At 40.5% G+C, this 20,623-nt stretch overlaps 1 protein-coding gene across 1 annotated transcript in view; it reads left to right on the top strand.

Moving 5' to 3' along the window:
* Positions 1 to 20,623, top strand: part of LOC148507550 (S-adenosyl-L-methionine-dependent tRNA 4-demethylwyosine synthase TYW1-like) — a 217,297-nt gene that overhangs the window by 71,821 nt on the left and 124,853 nt on the right. Inside the window, exons 8-10 of the mRNA XM_088445921.1 lie at positions 310 to 436; positions 18,234 to 18,286; positions 20,001 to 20,119. Coding sequence (XP_088302047.1) covers positions 310 to 436; positions 18,234 to 18,286; positions 20,001 to 20,119 — 299 coding nt within the window. The remainder of the gene's footprint in view (positions 1 to 309; positions 437 to 18,233; positions 18,287 to 20,000; positions 20,120 to 20,623) is intronic.

Here is a 20,623-nt window from a genome sequence, read left to right as displayed (position 1 = left end):
TTTTTTCTTTTTTATATAGCACCTACATATTATGCAACGCTTTACAGATAATATTTCTTCATTCACACCACAGTGAAGCTTGCAATTTGACCATAAAGCTGTGAGGCAGCAATGCTAATCTCTTTATGAAACACAATTATGTTGCCTTGTTGTAGACAAGATACCTCTTTCTTTAAAGATCTAAATCTATAACGCATTAGAAAAATTAAAAACAGTATTTTATTCCTGTTTTTAAAATGTACCATCTCTTATAGTTTACTACATTTTCAGTTTGTAAGAAAGGCTTAATTATTATTATTGTCCTCCTAGAAAGAGCAAGATGTTAGTGGAGAAGCTGGAATTGTGGGAAAAACTCTTCAGAGCTCTGAAACGAACGACCAAAATGAACCTAGAGAAATGATTACTCCTGCTCTCCAGAAGGCCCTCACTAAGCAAGGTATGTTAAACGTGAGAACTGCATGCAGTAGCTGGTCATGGTATGTGTCCTGCCAAGTATTAAACGGAATAACCTAGTGCAGTGTTAACTGAAAACAATGTAGGTCTATGCTCCCAGCGGAGACAGAACTTTTGAGGTAATGCACTATGCTTTTGTCAACTAATGCTCAAAGCTGAATTTCAGGTTTGCCAGGAGATATCTATCTATCTATCTATCTATCTATCTATCTATCTATCATTCCATGCATCATAGCTAACATGATTACCTGGCAGATTTTTGCGCTTACTGTAGTCCTTTGTTGATGTGATGTGTGCAGTGGCTCAATCTGTTCAGGTAAAACATGACATAAAATCCTGTTCATATGGACACGTCAGAATATTTTCTACTATATAAAAACGACCTGGTTTTACATATATTCCCAAAGTACAAATATTGTAGAGTAATGAGTTAGGGAAAGCACAAGTATTTTATCTAAGGATGTTATTATGAATTACAAAATGTGACAGTTTTGTAGCTAATTAGATTAAGTATATTATACTTAAAAAAAACTTTGAAAGTATGTGGAATTGACTGCAAAAAAAAATACTTTGTATATAATTTATGTTGTATGTATATGGACTGATCCCATTTTGCGCTGTCAGTCAAAAGATTATGAGCCAGCAGCTAAGCACCCTGTATAAATGGATGGGTCTGCTAACAAATAATCTCCTCCTATTCATTCCTACTGAGAGAGCAAGAAAGATCTGTGACTGTAAAAGCGCACGCAACGTTAACCAGTGGAATTTGTTACTGTCAAACTGGTATAAGATGAAGTTTAGGAGGACTCAATTCATGCAATGAAAACTCAATCGATCATAATGAAATTGTTTTATTCTTCACTATTTATTATATTGCAGTGTTTGGATGGATTGGGCCAGCTGTCTTTTAAATTAAGCTATATGTTCCTGCTACATGTAGATGCAGGACTTCAAATGGGAATAACTATTACAATGCTTTCATAAATAGAAGTGTTAATAGTTTATCAATTAACAAAATTCAAAGTAAATTAACAGAAGAGAAATCTAAATCATATCAATATTTGGTTTGACCACCCTTTGCCTTCAAAACAGCGTAAATTCTTCTAGGTACTCTTGCACAAAGTCAGGGATTTTGTAGGATTATAGTCAGGTATATGATTAACCAGTCATACCAAACCGGTGATAATGATTATCATTTTCATATGTACAGTAGGTTGAAAGTCATTAACTCAAACAACTGTGTAGAAGGCTTAAATCTGCTACAATGGTGAGGTTGTGGAAGACCATTTCATGTCACAGGTCATACACCATGGCAAGACTGAGCACAGCAACAAGACACATGGTAGTTATTACTGCATCAGCAAGGTCTCTCCCAGGCAAATATTTCAAAGCAGACTGGGGTTTCAAGATGTGCTGTTCAAGTTCTTTTGAAGAAATACTAAGAAACTGGCAAAGTTGAGGTCCGTAGACACATAACAGCCTCCCCGAAAGGACAAACCCCGTGGGAAGGACCCCCTCCACTGGTCGCTGATCTGCTCCAGACTGGCATTCAGGGGAGAGCTGGAGTTTCCGGCGCTTGGTGATGATATAATCTCCAAGCGCCGGCACTACACCCATGTGAATGACACCAACCCGGGATATTACCTGGTCGGCGCCGCATTGGGAATGGGTTAAATCCTGGGTTTGACCCGACTTGGAAATGTGTTCCAAATCCCGGGACAGACCGAGGATTTTTGGTGAAAAAGAGGAAATAGAGACCATTGCCCTTAAGCTCCATTGTTTAAATCCTCTATAAATTACATTAGATAAGTGACCTCCCATTACAGCTCTACTGTCTAAAGCTGGGTATACACCTGAAAGAGATATCTGCAAATGATGGTTATTCATAAACACTGAACAGCCATCACTGCATCTGGCTGGAGGTCCCGCGTCACACCCCCTTCCCCGGTAGCCTGTGCAGCAAGTGTACGGGCGGTTGTCTGACTGCCCATACAGACAGCACGTTGTGGAGATATATCGGCCATTGGTTGTGCTGCTGAGCTGACACGATATGTCTGTGAACTACGTAGTTCAGACATATTGTCTGTACACACTGGCCGACGCACTCACTATATATCGGCCGTTCAATTGAATGGCCAATATGTCGGTCAGTGTTTACACTGTATAAGGATAATTTGAGCTAAAGCAAACACCACACCGTGCAAGAGGCAAGAGAATACCAGAGTGACTGTCTACAATAGATGGCAAGCAAAAGATAATGATAAAAGGCACAATTTATGTGATAAATAATTTTATAGCAGAAAAAATAAAAAACAGGTTATATTCCAGAAAGGGCACATCAGGGAAACAGTCTATTTCATCTACCATCACTAGTCAGACTTCTTCATTTTTAATTCAATATACCATTAAGCGGTTCCATAAATTTTGCAAAAAAGTGATGTACAGAAATTAACCTCCTTTTTTTTCCCTTTTAAAATATTTGGTAATAGGAGACTTGGGTCCATCAATTGGCCAGAGCTCTAATTGATTATTTTAACTTATTTGGACTGTATAGCATTACTGTATGATTAGATAGTGTATGTGTGTGGGCTATGTGTATGGGTGACTGGGATTAGAAATTATTAATTTTGAGTATAGATAAAGGGAATTGTGAATTTGGAGCCTTGTGGTAAATGGGGCTATTTTGGGAAGTTGTTATAGAGGAAAAAGCACCTTTTGGGGATATTGTTAAAGCATACTTGTTAATGAGGTGATCATAACATGTCAATATTGCTTAATATACTTCATAGCTATTATCCAAAATAACTTTTTGGTAAAGTAACTTTTTGTAGTTTACTTATATATCTAAGGCATATAGGGTGGTCTGTGTACTGACTCTTGGAAAGAGAGAAAGTGGATGGAGATAAAGTACCAACCAATCAGTTCCCAACTGTCACTATTACACACTTTTGAAAAATTACAGGAGCTGATAGGTTGGTATTTTACCTCTCTCCAAGGCTTAAGCTGGGCATCCACTATACAATTTTCTGTCAGATATCTGTCCAATCTGGCTGGTTGGAATAAAAACCTGGTAATGTATGGGAGCAAATGACAGTCCATCTTATGGTTTTAAACACTGGAAAAAGGACAATTTTTTTTTTTTCAAATTGGTTAAATTTGTGTGTTTTAACAATTTGTCTGAACAAGCATTTTTGGCTGTTTTCCAGTGTGTGTGAGCAAATGGACGATTGTCTTTTGCTCCCATACATTACCAGGTTTTCATTCCAACCAGCCAGATTGGACAGGTATCTGACAGAAAATTGTATAGTGGATGCCCAGCTTTAGTACAAAGACCCCATAGTCAGCCTTTCGGCGTATCCTATTAGCCATGAAAATTATTTGGCCGCTAATGGATCTCCAGGGCTAGCCAATTAGCCCTGGAGGGCTAATTGGCTAGCCCTGGATGGCCTCTCCAGGGCTAGCCTCGTGATGCCAGCACTTATCGTGGATTTTTTTCCGGGACCATTAAGGTCCCCCCCCAAAAAATAACTTTTTAAGTGCCTTGTTTTCGGCGTTGCGATCACAAAAACACAAAGGTCCGTGAACTAATCACAGATTCTATCATATGTTCGGTGTTCGGGCATCAATGGAAAATTTTTCGGATGAGAAAAACTGAGACTAATTGGATAGCCTGAAAAAAAAACAGTGGGTAAAATAGCTAAAAAGTGCTCTTTTCGCACCTGAAAAATTTTCAGGGCTAATAGGATACCGCCCTAAAGGTTGTTTGTGCAATAAGGGTCTAAGGTGTAAAGTTCTGTAAGGTAGGGGGATGGCTCAGTTCATAGTAAGAAATAAATATAGTTAGGTCTAGTTATAGTCTTACTTACATGGTAGGGATATATACTGTATAAATTTTGAATGTGAAATTGAATTGTTAAGGTGCGTACACATGGTCCGATTTTTTATCAGATATGAACGATAACGATTGTAAAAATCGTTCAATCGTTCATATCTTTGACATGTAGGGCATGCATCGACGAACGATGCGCGTTCCCGCATGTCTGATAACTATCTCTGACATCGACTGTGCTTGCAGTCAGATTTTGACGATTTCATTCTTTTTAATACTGTCAGAAATCGTTAAATCAATCATCGTTGATGAAATTGTTCAAATCGTTTCATCGTTCATCAATTCTGACCGTGTGTATACACCATTACTCTTCAAAACATAGGTAAGGTTGAGGTATATATTCTAATGTATAGAACAATGTGATATCCAAAAATACAGATGTTATTATTATTTATTTATATGGCGCCACAAGTGTTCCGCAGCGCCTTGCAAAGTACATAGACGAAAAAATAAACCATGAACTTACAATAAAATTCAATACAATACAGTAATAAACAAAGGGAATAAATCCATCTGTGAATTTTATTTATTCTCTTTATCAACCTTTGTAAACTTTTAATTTATTTTAATAAATATTAGCTATGTCCCATATAAGAGAGATTTAATTTTTTTTATTTGTTAGCTGTGTTGTGTACAATTTATTAGGAAGGGGTCTGAGTAAAGTTAATAACACCCATAGTTTGGGTCATAGCGGTTTCCCTGAGTTGACCCCAGTGATTTCTCTCAACCCCTCTCTTTCCATCCACTGGAAAGAAGACCAAGGCTCAGGCACTGCCAAGACACTGAATCTGTCAAAGTTATCTAGTGTGACCCTTTCACCCATCCTGGAAAGCAGACAACAGGTTAGACAACGTTACATTAGTATTTTGGACCTGTCATGCTGGGTCACTGGTTATTGTGCATGATGTTGCAGGTTGTTGGTTTTTTTTTTTACCCTTATGCCATCTCTGTCCCTCTCATACCCTCCCTTCCCCCTGTCTCTCTCATATGTCTGCCCCTTCCCCCAACTCTCATTTCTGTCCATCTCGCCTCCCCTTCTCCCATCTGTACTCGTCCCTAATCTCGAACCCTGCCCTCTCCGGTCTTCTCTCATGTCAGTCCCTCCCGTCTCTGTCCCCAGGAAGGGAACTGTAAGGACAGGACTGTTCCCTCTTGTCTGCATTTGCAGCTTCCCCCAGATATAAGTGAGGATATGTCTGGAAGTCTTCAAGCACTAGCTTGTGTACCCTGGGAAGCGACCCCCGACCGCAGGATATCTCGGGCGTTCGATACACACTGCACGATGCGGTGACCGGCCACCTGATATGTCGGCATCTTGATCAACCGGCCACATGCAGGCCGGTTGATCAACCCTGATTGGCAACCCGCAAAAGTGTGCATGGTTGCGTATAGTGGGTACACACTGGCCGATGTATACGACATGTTGGCCCGATCTGCTGGATCGGGCGACATATCGTCTAGTGTGTACCCAGCTGTAAGCTGGGTACACACTTACCGATGTGGGTACCCAGTGATACGATGCCCGGCAGGCCGACATATCGGGCTGCCAGTACACATTACACTTTCCAGTGCCTGACCACTCAATATATCAGGCACCGGCTCCATTCACCTGCCTGGCGTCGGCAGCTGGGTCGTTCTGTCGATCCTAAATGCAGGCTGACGGAACGACCCCAATGGACAAACTGTGGGAGCATGCATGGTCGTCCATAGTTGGTACACATTTGCCGATGTGGACTATATGTCGGCCCGATCCGCCCAATTGGGCGACATATCGTCCAATGTGTACCCACCTTAAGAGCTGTGAGGGGAAGGAGGGGGCGGGACAACCCAGCTAAAGATTCTGTAGGAGCAGGGATCACACTTATGTGCTAGTATGTAATGTATGCTGTATAGGTGGCGGAGGACCCAGTTTAGAAACCTAAGTGGGTCCCACGGGACAAGCTACAGCTAATAGAATTTAACAGTTTCTATCTTGCTGTTAGCATTGTGGGCCAGGAGCTCTGCAAATCGGTAGTACAGATGGAGACAGAGTTTGGATACCCTTCCCAGCTGATTGGTGGACCGTGTCTCACACACTCTGCTGAGCCAATCACAGCTCAATAGGGTTTAGGCTCAATTTTCCTTTTAGTGGAGGATCATGTGCTGCTCTGGTCACCTTCACCTGGTTAATGAAGAGCTGCATGATGACCCTGGGGTCATGGCGCTTTCGGGTTATCGCACCCTCTTCCAACTTACACCTGACCCTGTTTCACAGCTGTGCATGTGCACACAACCCTGACCCCATCCTGCCAAAAGTGGTGCGGCTGCATTCACTTTGGTATGGTTACCACCTCCTTCCCCAATAGCAGTGTAGTGGCTGTGCGCTGACTTTTTCTCTCCTAATATGGCGGGTTTTGACCAATGGACCCTGTGGAATCCTGCAGGAACCCAGGAATGTAAAGCTATGTACACAGTTGTAACAGTTCACCTTAGGTTGGATGTAAAGAACAGTCACACTGGTAAAGTAAGTGGCTTACCTCAATTAGATGGTGCCTTCACCCGGAATGGGATTGAAATGCTGGAGGCTGTTTAGCCGCCGGTTCAAATCCTGACAGCAGATGCCCAACAGGATCAAGATCCCGACAGCAGGTAAGTAACCTAGCCTCACCTATCCCCTCCCTAACCCTGCCTTAGTGTTGCCTAACTCTAACCCCACTAGACTCCCTAATCCTAACCCTCGCCCTAACGCTAAGAGCGCCCCAGACTTAACTTTGTTTGGGATGTTGTCCTCGGCGTTCTGGCGTTGGGATTATGATAGGCATCGGTATTTCGACGCCGGCATTCCGCTGTCGGGAATGTGACTTGCGGCCGCCGGTGACATGATTACATCCCCCCTTCACCCTAACCTCCTGAGTACAGGTTATTTTAGGCTTGGGAGTAACACTTTAACCCTGCATTGGTTTCAATAACCTCCTTCTCTCCCTTTACCAATAAATGGGCACCACAATAAAATGTATTACCCTTTTTGTAAAAGTCCTCGGGCCAAATGTAATCGGGTGAGAGTTTAGAAAACGTGAGAGAAAACTCACGTTTTTAAACTCAGCCAATGTAATAGTCACATAACAGGCAAACTCTCAAGATTTAAACTCTCATCCAGGTGTTTCCTATTTTGAAAATACAACTCGATCAATGTATTAGTGTGAGAGTTTTTTACTGCTAAACTCTCATTTTTTTAAACTCTCACCCTATTACATTTGGCCCCTCATGTTTTTTCTTTTCTTGTAATCGCCATAAAACAAATCTCATTGCATGCATATAATACAGCAGTATACTGTATGTTTTTGGTGTCATAGGTTCTTATTTAGTAATAATTTAGCATGAGCACTTTTATCAAAAATAGGGACTGTTACATTAAACATCACAGATATATTAAGGACTGGAATAATCCTTTTTATGGGTATGTGAATATATGTATTAAATCCTTTGTAGTGGCAATGAGTGGTGATGAACATTGTATCTATACAGAAACAAAAACTCCTGATCAAGGAAATCCCATTACTGCTGTCTGGGGACAGGAAAAGATTGGGGATAGGTGCAGCAGCAGTGAGCCCAGGCTACACTGGGGAGAGGAGGAGGCAGCAGTGGGGAAGTGCCACGGGTCTAGAGGGGCTGGCCAGTCACGGCGAATCAAGCGGCTGCTTGAAGATGACTTTCAAGTAGCCGCCAGTGTACATTTCTGACATGGTCGCATCAGATGCATCTGATCCAACCATGCCGTGCAAGTGGTTAAACTTGTAATCCATGGCGGGTATTAGCCACGCCGGACTTATTCAATTGGCGGTAAAATCTGTGTAAACATCAAATCGAGCTCGCACAGTTTACGAAGAATCAGTGGATTTCCGCGCTTGAATTACGATTTTTCAGCGCGGGACAGATTATTTAATTAGGCTTTCCCCGCGTTGCGGTATTTTTGTCTGGTAAATAGTCGCGGGGGCAAACCCTGCGTCTAATTGAATACCACTACATGTTTGCAATTGGTACTAAAAGTTCTTGTTTTTTGTCTGGGTTAATTGAAAAATGTCAAAGCATGAACTGTTTTGAACTTTTTTTAATGGGAGTAATGGGCCCCATACATCAGAGATGGATTGCCATGATCATGTGAACATGTTGTATTTTGGCAATTTGACGATAGCGATCAAAAAATTATCGCAATCGTCAAATCGGGGATATTTAACATGTGAAATGTCCGCGATCCGGCGATGGATTGCAGTACATCGATGATGGGCGATCGGAAATATCCGATGGCGATTGGAAATTACCGGTCGCATCGCGGCGATCCGTCACAGATGTATGGGCACCTTTTAGTGGTTTTGGGCTTTCCACTGGAAGGCTGTTTGACAGGTGGCAGCATAGGTGATGCGGATGAGTGTGTTCGTGTGTAGTGGTATGTTTACAAACCGGGTGTGAACTACACGGTTTGAAATGCTGACAGTATTTTCCCAAATATACTACATATATGCACACTGAAATTGTCACTTTTTTTCTGTATGTGAGCAACTTACAATATTGGCTTCAAAATTATTATGCAAATAGTCACGTCCTCTGTCCCTCCTTTCCTTTTCCCCATGTGTCTCCATGAAGGCAATAAGGGATGTATACTGTTATTGTAATTTTATCAAATCTTAATTTTACCCTTTAGATTTAATTATATTCTTCTGTAATTTTTTTTTCCCAGTGAAAACACCTGCTTAAGTGATTTAAGTGAAATTTACATCAATCACATTCAGCCAAAGCAGCTGCTCAGTTACTAGAGGGACTTGTTACTGAATTTTCATCCTATTAAAAAAAAAAAAAGGCAATAAAAGCATACAGTAGCTTAATTATATAAGTGTGTATGTCCTTGTGCTCTCTCCTCACCCTAGTTATAAATGCTTTGCAACAATAGATGATCTTGTTAATCCTTGTTAAATATTAATTACAAGTTAAATAATGTCACATTTCTTTGCATTTATTATTTTTTTTTAGTGATGTATATGTTCTAAGGGCTACCCAAGAATGATTGCATTTAGGGGGGGTAATTATCAAAGCTGGGAGAGAATAAAATTGTAAAAAATAAATTACCAACCAATCAGCTGCTAACTATCATTTTATAAACGCAGCCTGCAAAATGTAAATTGGAAGCTGATTGGTTAGTACATTATCTCTCGCAATTTTATCTCTTTCCCAGCTTTGATAAATACCCCCCTTAATCTCTCTTCACTAATAGTAGGATCCAGCTGTATAAATAATACTATAATAGTTTCTCTGCAGAGTGATGTGTGACTATAACTTAGGCCCGTATTCAATTTGAGGCAAAAAGTCCAGTCTTTTCGCCTGCTGGACTTTTCACCTCCTTCGTCTGTTTTCCATGCGGAAAAGTATCGCGCGCGTGCCTGCTATTCCCCGTATTCAATTCCAAAGTAGGCGAAATCGGGAACAGGCAAAACTTTGATCGGCGAAAAAATACAGGAGTTTTTGGGGAATAATTGTAGGACCCCCCTAAAGATATCCAGACCTGGGGGATCACTATGGGTACCCCCGTTTTTTGCATGCAGAAAAAAGTCGAGTTTTTAAATAGCCGTGGCAGGTGCATAAATGTGGCTTTGAAGAAGGTGATGCAGAACAGCATTTAGAAGTTTTTTTGGGGAAAAATAACTATGCCAATCAAATTTGGGGTACTTGAAAATGGGTGCAAGCATATTTTTAAGTCCCATAAATGATTTTTTAAAAATTCTTCAAAAATGCACCTGCCGCTACTCCCGCAATGAAGTAAACACCTGCCTCATATAAGGGAACCCCTCTGGACTCCATTCCGCTAATTTAGAAGTGTGTTCCCTATTTATTTATTTTTTAAACCCCAAAATTAAATATTTTTTTTGGGGTGGTGTCCCTATTTTTTTTTTTTTTAAACACAGCTTATTTTTAGGGACCATTCCAATGGGTGCAGGCTATTTTTTTTTTTTTTTTAAAGCCTGCACCCCTAAACCCCAAATCTGCACTTTTTTTCACCTGCTAATGGCAATAGAAAAATTATCCCTGTTTTTTTTTTACATTCACTTTTTGCGCTCTACTTAAATAAAAAAAACGGAAATTTTCGGGAAATGTGCCTGGGACCCCCCTAAAGATGTCCAGACATGGGGGATCACTATGGGTACCCCCCGTTTTTGCCTGCAAAAGAAAGTTGCGTTTTTAAATAGCCGCGGCAAGTGTTTTTTTTTTTCTCGACATTGAAGTGATGCAGAACAGCACTTAGCTTTTTTATTTTCGTTTTCCAAAGTGTTCCCATCAAATTTGGGGTACATGAAAATGAGTACTAGCATATTTTTAAGTCCCTAAAGTAATTTTTTTTAAATTCTGCAATAAAACACCTGCCGCTAAGTCTATTTTAGAAAACACCTGCCGCATACTTACAGAATACCCCTAAACCTATTTTGCTTTTTTTAAACACTGTTCCCTCTTTTTTTTTTTTCACCAAAAATTTTAAATAATTTGTTTGGGGTGTCCCGATTTTTTTTTTTTATTATTTTTACTTTTTTTTTTTTCCACATTTTGTTTTTAGGGGGTATTCCCAAGGGTGCAGGCTATTTTATTTTTTTTTTAAGCCTGCACTCCTAAACCCCAATTCTGCACTTTTTTTCGCCTGCTAAAGGCTGGCGAATATTTATCCCCGGTTTTTTACATTGACTTTTTTTGCACCGGCGAAAAGTCAATGTAATTGTATACGGGAGTAATTGAAATAGTTTATCGCCGATGATGTACTATTCACCTATCACCAATTCTGACATGTCGCCTCAAATTGAAAACAGGCATTAAGTGTTCAGAACCTATAGGATGATAACTCTGATGTTGGGTCTAGTTTCTAGAAGCATGTTTTATTCTATGTGAAGCTCCTGCGAACATCCCAGTGAAAGGAAAGAAATGGTGTTATAACCTGTAGTTTAATGGATTTCGTGTTGCAGTGTCACTGATCCCATTATATAAAGACAATACAGGTTTAGTCTCCCATATCCAAATATTCCGAAAAACAGAATTTTTTTGGCATGACTCGGATAATGAAACCTTTTGATGGTTCAATGTACACAAACTTTGTCTAGGGCAAAAATTATTGAATATATTGTATAAAATTACCTGCAGGCTGTGTATAAGGTGAATAGAACGCATAAATGCATTCTGTGTGTATATATGGGTCCTACTCCCAAGATATTTCATTATGGTATGCAAATATTCCAAAGTACAGAATATTCCTTTATCCAAAATACCGCTGGTCCCAAGTATTGTATCCAGACCCTACCATATAAATTTCTGAATTGCACACTACCCGTTTTATTGGAGGTCTTATTTTCATCTTAACAATAAAACAAGCAGTACTATTTCATTAGAATTGACTTGGACTTATTTGAGATTTGTCTTTCTGAGCAGCCAATGTTGCATATTATTCTGTGTTGATGAAGAAAATTTGACCACCATGATTCCATACATTAATGTGTTCGTATGGTAGTATATGATTACAAAGTAACCCATTACTTGAGCATTTGACATGCATGTCTTTCTGTGGCCTCTTAAAGGTTAAGAATGAGTACATAGGTAACCTACTATTTGTTTGAGATCAGGGTCATGAAAGCTACTATGTGTAACTAATGTTAATTTGTGCCACATCAGCATGCAGGAAGTATTCTCAGATTCATAGTTGACCTGAAATTGGAAATCAGATAAGCCATTGTTAAATTGTTGATGCCACTGCAAGCTCATTACTTTTACACTCTGAATCAGCATATAGAGCCATAGTAGGGATTTGATACTTAGCCAAATAAGTGCATCAGCCCAGTAGTACAAAACAGCTTTGGCCATAAAACCAAGGTCATAAGCAATATACCGGAAGAGTAAGCTCTGCAGCAATAAAAGTATGGAAAAAGGCTTTAAAGTTAAGCGCAAATGCAGGTCTTACCTTGACGGGCTGTTTTGGGGAGAAATTTAAGTCTAGTCCAACCTATCAAACCTGCCGAACTGAATTACGATTAATAAGTTTCAGATAATAAATGTAATCTTTTTTGATTAGAGCAGAAATGCAGGGATATAACAGAAAAAAAAAAGTGTAGTCTGACATTTGATCTGGTGAAAATCATCTGAAGGTTACAGTTTGTCTCATCAGTAACTGAGGTGACAAATGATCAAAATGTGCAACACTTTAATAATTGCAATATGAATGGGGTAAAGAGCCGCTTAATCGGGTAACTGAACTATTCCATCTCCAGGAGCCAACATTTCCAGCTGTGTTCTGCAGTCTGCTGTAAAGTCCATTGTCACTATTCGTAACTGTTGTTAATTGTGCTTTTTTATTAAATATTTGTAAATCTGTTGCTGTGCTCTGATCTATTTGTTACTTTTCACTTTAAATTAACCTTGTTGCTGTTCATTGCACACTGTTTTATATTTGGGTCCCCTTCAAATACACTATATGGACAAAAGTATTTGGACGCCTGACCGTTACACCAACAGTAATGTATTCAAATACATATACTTTAATTTGGAGTTGGTCCCCCTTTTGTAGCTACCACTCTTCTTGAGAGGCTTTCCACAAATGTTTCTGTGGGAATTTGTGCCAATTCATTTTGTGGAGCATTTATGAGGTAAGGCACTGATGTTGGACGAGAAGGCCTGGCTTGCAATCTCCGTTCCAGTTCATCCCAAAGGTGCTCGATGGGGTTGAGGTCAGGGCTCTGTTCGGGCCAGTCAAGTTCTTCCACACCAAACTCCTTAAACCATGTCTTTTATAGTCATTGCTTTGTGCACTGGGGCAGTGTCATGTTGCAAGCATAGCATTGTCCAAGATGTTTTCATCCATAGAGCTGTTGCTTTCTGCATGCTTTTGTTTTGTGCACCATTCTCTGTCTACAGATTATTGGGCATGATAATCCCAGAAGATCAGCAGTTTCTGAGATGCTCAAAACGCTGATCACCACCAGCAGTCATTCAGTTAAAGTGCGTAAACACTAGACGATATTATGCACGATTTGGCCTATTCCAATACATCGGAACGACAGATCGTGCAAATCGTGCAGTGTATACTAACGATGCAAATACTCGCGTGTCGGGATCGGTATGAAATGCCACCGGACGCATGTTCAAATCCCGACGCTGGAAGACCGGCAGTGAAGATCCTGACAGGTAAGTATTTTAACTATTTACTAATACCCCCCCAACCCTAACCCTAACCCTTCCTTAGGGGTGCTTAAACCTAACCTCCCCCCCAAGTGCCTAACCCTAACCCCCCTGTAAGTGCCTAAATCTAAGTCTCCCGGAGGGATGCCTAACCCTAACCCTAACCTCCCCCTGGGGGTGCCTAACCCTAACCTCCCCCTGGGGGTGCCTAACCCTAACACCCCCCTAACCTAACCCTCCCCGGGGGGAGCCTGACCCTAACTCCCCCGCACGACTGTCCGCACCTGCCCCCCGGCATTACCTTCGATTGGTATGCATTTACCTACAGCAGGCAAGATCTGGCAATCTCGTACACGATCCGCGGCATATAGTTCAGTTTTTATGCCTGAACGATATGTCGTTCCGATCCATACGATGCTGATGTCACTTTTTGACACCGATGCATGCATTGATCAGTGAGATCCGTCCATGTATCTGTGTAAAAAAAATAAATAAAAATGTGCTCCCCTCCTAAAGCTCAACCAGCCATGGGCTATTGAGAGCCAGTCCTGGTTGTAAAGATGCAGGGGGTCCCCTGTATTTAGCACAACCAGCACTGAGCTAAGCGAGCCGGTCCTGGTTTCGGAAATACAGGGGACAAAAAGAGAAGTGTCCCCTATATTTTCCATAACCAGCACCCAATTCCTTCTAGCGGGAGGGGTAATGCCACAGCCAGGAGAACACTTTCAGTGGGTCCCCCAGCCAGAGCATTACCCATGACCGCTAGTCAGCCCAGGCTGGACATCCTTGGGGAGGTGGGGACCTCCTGTACAGGGCACTCCAGGCCTGGGCTCATATCCTGTGGCTATCCCCGACACCTCTCGCCGGTGGGTTGATTTGTGTAAAAATGTGGTGTAAAAGATAGATGTAAAAATATTGTCTTCTCCAAGTGAACTACAGGTCCCAGCAAGCCTCCCCCGCATGCTGGTACTTGGAGATCCATTACGGGCCCGCTGGTACCTGTAGTTTATGCATATTTACACTCGCAATCACACATACTCACCTTGTATCCCTGTAGCCACTCACATCTACTTGTCCATGTAGAAATCCACAGATACCTGTGGGGGGCACATTTTTTTTTTATTTGTTTTTTACACCGATACATGGACGGATCTCAATGATCAATGCATGCATCTGTATCAAAAAGTGACATCGGCATCGTATAAACACTTAACGATATGCCGAGTGAGATTGCCAGCTCTTATCTGCTGTAGGTAAGATCTGAAGATATGACGGCTGACCCGCAGTTATAGACATCGTAATGGTAAGTGGACACTCACGATTTGCACATATTACGCACGATCTGTCGTTCCGATGTGTCAGAATTGCCTAAATGATGTGTAATATCGTCTAGTGTGTAGGCACCTTTTTCCCTTTCTGAAAATAGTCTCTCTAACCTGAGGTGCAGATCTTATTATGGATTCATGATCCTTACCTGGAAGCTAGGAGAGTTTTAGAGGGGGTTGGGTTTCCATGCCGACAGGGCTGTGCTCAGGACTAAACCTTTTCAGCAGTAGTGGTCTCTGTGTACCTTTTGAATAGATAACTGTGATCCTGGCTTGTCCAAGGATAGAGCTACATTTTTAAATGTTGTGGATCTAGGACTTTTGCAGGCCTAATGCTCTGCTAATTTTTTGTGATGTCCACAAGAGAGGCTGGCCAGCCTGCTTCCAAACAGACCATTGCCAGGTTCATTACTTGGCTAGTTCTATAGGCTTTTCATTGGGCAGGCAACTTGTGAATGCGCATATCAGTGGAAGTCTCTTGGGTGGCAAGAAATAGGACTGTGCAATTATGTTGGGCATAATTGCACCTGGTTTTTGGTGCATAACTACCACATTTTACAAGCTTACTACTTTTACATCTAAATGCCAGTTTTTGAATTTGTGCCACTCAGCACCTTGTCTGAGGGTAGTTTTGGGACACCTACCTGGTTTCCAATGGCTGCTTAAGAAAGCTACATTTTTATATTTGTTAAATCCCTTGAAATCCATTTGTCATAGTTTAACGGACAACCTATATCCTCCCTTTGCGCTATGTTCTTGTTCACAGTTACTTTTACGGTTGTCCTTGTTAGTATTGTTGTTGTTGGTGGTGGGTTGTCTCCTCCTTTTTTTTTTTTTCTCATTTGGCGGAATTTAATTGTTTCCAGCGCCCGATGGAGCTATTCAATTGTTGCTTCTGTCGGGCGTAATCAGCTGCCAGCGCTCCATTTCAGCTCACAGCCCCAGAGGGGTGCGAGCTGAAATCGGAGAATAGTTACCTGTTTGGGCACCCAAACGGCACTTTTCACTATCGTACCCAGCACTTTGGTCGGGGGTAGCTGATTTATGCTGCTAAACCCGACCACTTTGGGCGCGATCAGCGTGAAAAGCAGTAACAATTGAATCTCCCGTCACATTAGACGGGAAATCCGGACAGTGGAAACAATTGAATGACACCCATTATGTACCACTGGCCTTTCCTTTTGTGGCTTTCTTAGCCAAAACTGATATACCCAGGCAGCCACCCATGGTATACAGAGGGATGAGCCTGGGATTTTTTCCTAGCAAATTTTACATGCCAAGGCTCCCTGAATCATGTCGTCTTCTTATTGTTACTGTGAAAAAAGGGATTAACGAAATGTACTAACATTCAGTTTTAACTGCAGCCTTTGTAGTAGTTTCTAAAAGACCTTAAAATAAGGTAAGCACAATGGTTAGCATTACAGCCTCACAGCGCTGGGATCATGAGTTTGATTCTCACCAGAGCCATGTCTGTGTGGAGTTTGTATGTTATCATATTTATGTGTATTTTCTCCAAGAGCTCCATATTCTCCCACACAATCCATAAGACATACTGATGGGATTAATTTTGTCAGAAGCCAATTAACCCAGTTCGTGCATTCGTGTTTAAAGAAATATAGATTGTAAGCTTCAGAGGGGCAGGGACTCATGAATAGCTGTAAATCGCTGTATAATAAGAAAGCACTATATAAAAACCTAATAATAAATAACACATGATGTTATGTTGTTTTGAAAAGCACCATAGTGCTCTGCAGCACTGGAGAGTGGGAAACACAGGGTATACATTAAACGGAGACATGCATAGTAGATAAAGGCAGATGCAAAAAGAATATTAGAGGGCCCTGCTCATGAGTTTACAATCTCGGGGGTAAAAACTGCACAGATGTGACTAGAGGAGTGAGTGTGGCCCAGAGCGGAGTTTTAAAAAGTTGTGATCGTGTACGGGTAGGATCCAATGTGCTTTTAATAAAGAGTGGTTTTCACAGAGCATTTAAAAAAGTCTTTCTCTTAGTATTCCTGAATCATACATTATTGTTGGTAGTAGCATCCTCTTGGTGATTAAATAATGTTATTATAATTTGAATAAATTAGAGGTCTCTGAAATATTATTCTCAATAATTTCTCTTAATACCTGGGCAGTTTATATTCCTTTTTTGTTATAGCACAGTGGAGATGGCAGTGAAACAGTTGATTACATGAGACAGTATAAAAGGAAAGTGGGATCATGGGGGAAGAGGTAGATTTGGATGTCTAATGTTGGGCATACACTGCCAGATAAAATGCCTGTCATATCTCAGTGTACAGTATTGGCCCCGATATCTGCCCTCGGAGAGGAGACATTTCCCCTGTTTCTTACATGGGAAGGAACAGGGGAAATGTCAGTATTGGCCCTGATATCTGCGCTCCGCCCCCGGGAAGGAGACCTTTCCCTGTTCCTTCCATGGGTAGGAACAGGGGAAATGTCTGTCTGCTGTGGCTGGGCATACACTGCCTGACACGGCTGGCATTTAACATACAAAATATTGCATCGGACAGGCATGCTGGACAATCCGGCATGCCTGACCGATCAATATTTTATCCTTGGTCGCCCGCGCACACAGTGCAATTATCAGGGGGGATCCACTGATATAGGGCGGATCGCCACGATAATTGTTTAGTGTATGCCCGGCATTAGGGGGAGTTTTAATAAAGTTTGGAGAGAGATAAAATTGTGAGAGACAAAGCACCAACCAATCAGCTCCTAACTTTAATTTTTCAAACACAGCTTATAAAGTGACATGAGCTGATTGGTTGGTGCTTTATCTCACAATTTTTTGTCTCTCTCCAAGCTTTATTAAATGTCCCCCTTTATCTTAATCCAATTATAAAATGTTTCAATTTCAAAGTACCAAAACAACTCTCAGTTTGGTTTTAAATCCAGATATGCACTTTTTATGTACTGCTTTTGAATCAAGTAGAGCCACTTAAATCAGTGACTTGTAATTAATGAATTTTAGTAAATAAAGCTCATGATCTAGAGTAATGTGCTAGCAAGCTTTCCTGTCATTTGAAGTTTTTATTTAAATGGTTATTTGTTAATCATTTAGATTTTTTTTAAATTATGATTACTGTAGCACATTCATTTCCACAAAAAATTGTAACTAGTGACTTGCAGTGGGTCCCGTTGTATAATATCTTTGCTATGTTTACGTAGCTGCCAGCCTCTACCACATTAAAATAATCGCAGTGAATTGTATCACTTATAAATCCAAGAGCTGTGCAGACTTAATTCAGAGGAGGAGAGATAAAAGTGCCAGGATAATTGATTGACCTTCCATGCCAGTAATAGCTGCTTAGCATGGTTAGCAGACTGATTATGACTTTGTTCTGTATTCTCCACTGCTTTCCAGGTTACAGACTGATTGGAAGCCATTCAGGTGTTAAGCTTTGCCGGTGGACAAAGGTATTTTGCTTTGATTAACATTAATGTGTAAAGTATGTCTAATTTGTCAAATGGTACTAAATTGAATTCAATGTTTTGCTCATCTCTTTTATTTTATTTTTGTTTCATTTGCTTTATTTCTAAAATTACCCTCATAACCTTGAAGAACCTGGCAAATTGTAGGTAGGGTTTTATGCCAAAAGTGGATACCAATACCTGTAGTAGGTTGAGGGAAACAAAGTACCCAAACTGCTTTGGCCAAAAGATACATCTATGGGCTATCTGCCAATAAAATGTAATATATATCATTTTATCTTTGTATAGTTATGCGGCATCACTGCTTTCTAAGTTTTTTGTATATCCATAAAATAAATTAAAATACAAAATCATGTTATGATGGCTTTTTGACGCAAAGTGTTCAATATTTGATTTAAAAAAAATGAGTATTAAAACTATTTTCATCTAGTTTGGAAAGCAGTGTCTTGCTGACATCTGTCCTATATGAATTGTGCACTAGACTGTGCCATGGCACTAAGTGGACAGACCATCCCTTTTTACAGTGTTCAAGGACACAAATTTTTGGGCATTTTTGTTTACACACCCCATAGCAATTTTATTTTGTTTTACAGATATGTAGTATGGGGAAGTGGGCAGTTAGTAGAGTAGAATTGTATCCTACAGAAAAGGAAATAATAGTCTAAATTAGATGTCTGGAATCACGGAAGCGTCATGCTTGGTAAAAGTTGCAGGTTGGCATGTAGTAACACTTAAAGGGTTCTAATGTTTTGTATAAGCAGGGACATTCATTTTGGTTCTTTTTAATTTTGAGTAAAGTTTACATTTTTAAATCAACCTATGTAATGACATTTAAGATTGAACTGCATTTGAAAAATTGCCTCATGCTATCTAGGAACTTATTTAAAGATGTGTCCCTAGCAATTATGAGTAAATGATGATCCAGATCTATGGAGATGAGCTAACCACAGAACTAAATTTCTGTTTGTCTAGTTACATGCCATTATTTCCTTATTGTTTCCTCATTGTTTCCTTAGCAGTTTGCTTCAGTCGACCCACACTAATGTATAATTAATCCGCAAAGGACAGGGAATCTCAGAACTTTATTAAAAGTTGGATGCAAGATTACTGTATTTGCGGGTAGCTGTGGAAGTAAGATTTACTACATGCGTCTGCAAGCAGAAAGCCGTGCCGCCCACAACCCTCATTAGCACTTACACCAGCCCTATGCTAGGTGCAGGAGATCCGTCAGAATCGGGCTTCCTTTCACCATACGTGTGACTCAGAATTGCACAGAGCTTTAGATATACCCCGATGACACTCCCACAAGTCAGGGTGGTTCAGTACGCTCGCATTGTCGCCGCCCACTTTCCTCCCCAAAACACCTCATTTCACATGAAGACCGATCTGGCAAGTTCCGTCAGACTCTGAATCTGGCACTAAATGTGCGTTCATATTTTCTGTGCAATTCACGAGCCAAATAATTTTTAGGACAATTTGGCTTTAGTAACATTAGTACTTGTAATATTTGATGTGCCATTTATATATTATATGTCATTTTTTGGAATTATTAAAGGCTAGTAATGCGAGTTATATGAATAGGAGGTGGTAATGGAAGTTTGTAAAGGAGTATATGATTATAATGGTTGGTATTTTTAGCATTTTTATTTATTTTTGTACATGTATGATTATAATATATATATCTCTTTACTTCTCCCAGTCCATGCTGCGAGGAAGAGGAGGCTGTTACAAGCACACATTCTATGGCATTGAAAGTCACAGATGTATGGAAACTACACCCAGTTTGGCTTGTGCTAACAAATGTGTCTTCTGTTGGAGGTAAAGATGCCCATACCTATTCCTAAAGTACACTAGTCCTGCTTTCAGTTTGTGTACTCCAGGGCAATTCATGTAAAAACAATGTAAATGTAATTTACCTTAAGCTTAGTCGTGCACAGTGTTTCTGCATTTTGGAAATGAAATGTTGCCCTAAATGACTTTGCTGTCACTGCAGTGTAAAAATACCTCTTAGATATTGAGAAGCTAGTTCCCTATAAATAATGTGCCAGTTAGCAACCTCCTGGACTGACAGCAGCTGCAAGGCATATTTCAGCTGACTACCCATGAAAGTTGCTCAGTGTAATGCTTGATAAGGCCCCAGGTTATTAGATGCTCTGCAGTAACTCTCACAACCCATGATAATTCTGAAAAAGAGCCGTAAAGACATAAAGCGGATTTGATAAGAACACCAATAGTTCACTTGTAGGACACATTGATTAGTACTTGATGGCAGAGGCAAATTAAAGAATGTTGTCATAATATGCTCTGATCTCCTCTTTCAAC

This window comes from Taudactylus pleione, unplaced genomic scaffold, assembly GCF_031769625.1.
Source record: "Taudactylus pleione unplaced genomic scaffold, aTauple2 ptg000391l, whole genome shotgun sequence".
In the NCBI taxonomy this organism is placed as follows: domain Eukaryota; kingdom Metazoa; phylum Chordata; class Amphibia; order Anura; family Myobatrachidae; genus Taudactylus; species Taudactylus pleione.
Note: the sequence above shows the minus strand (reverse complement) of the source record. Positions and strands in the feature narration are given on the sequence as shown.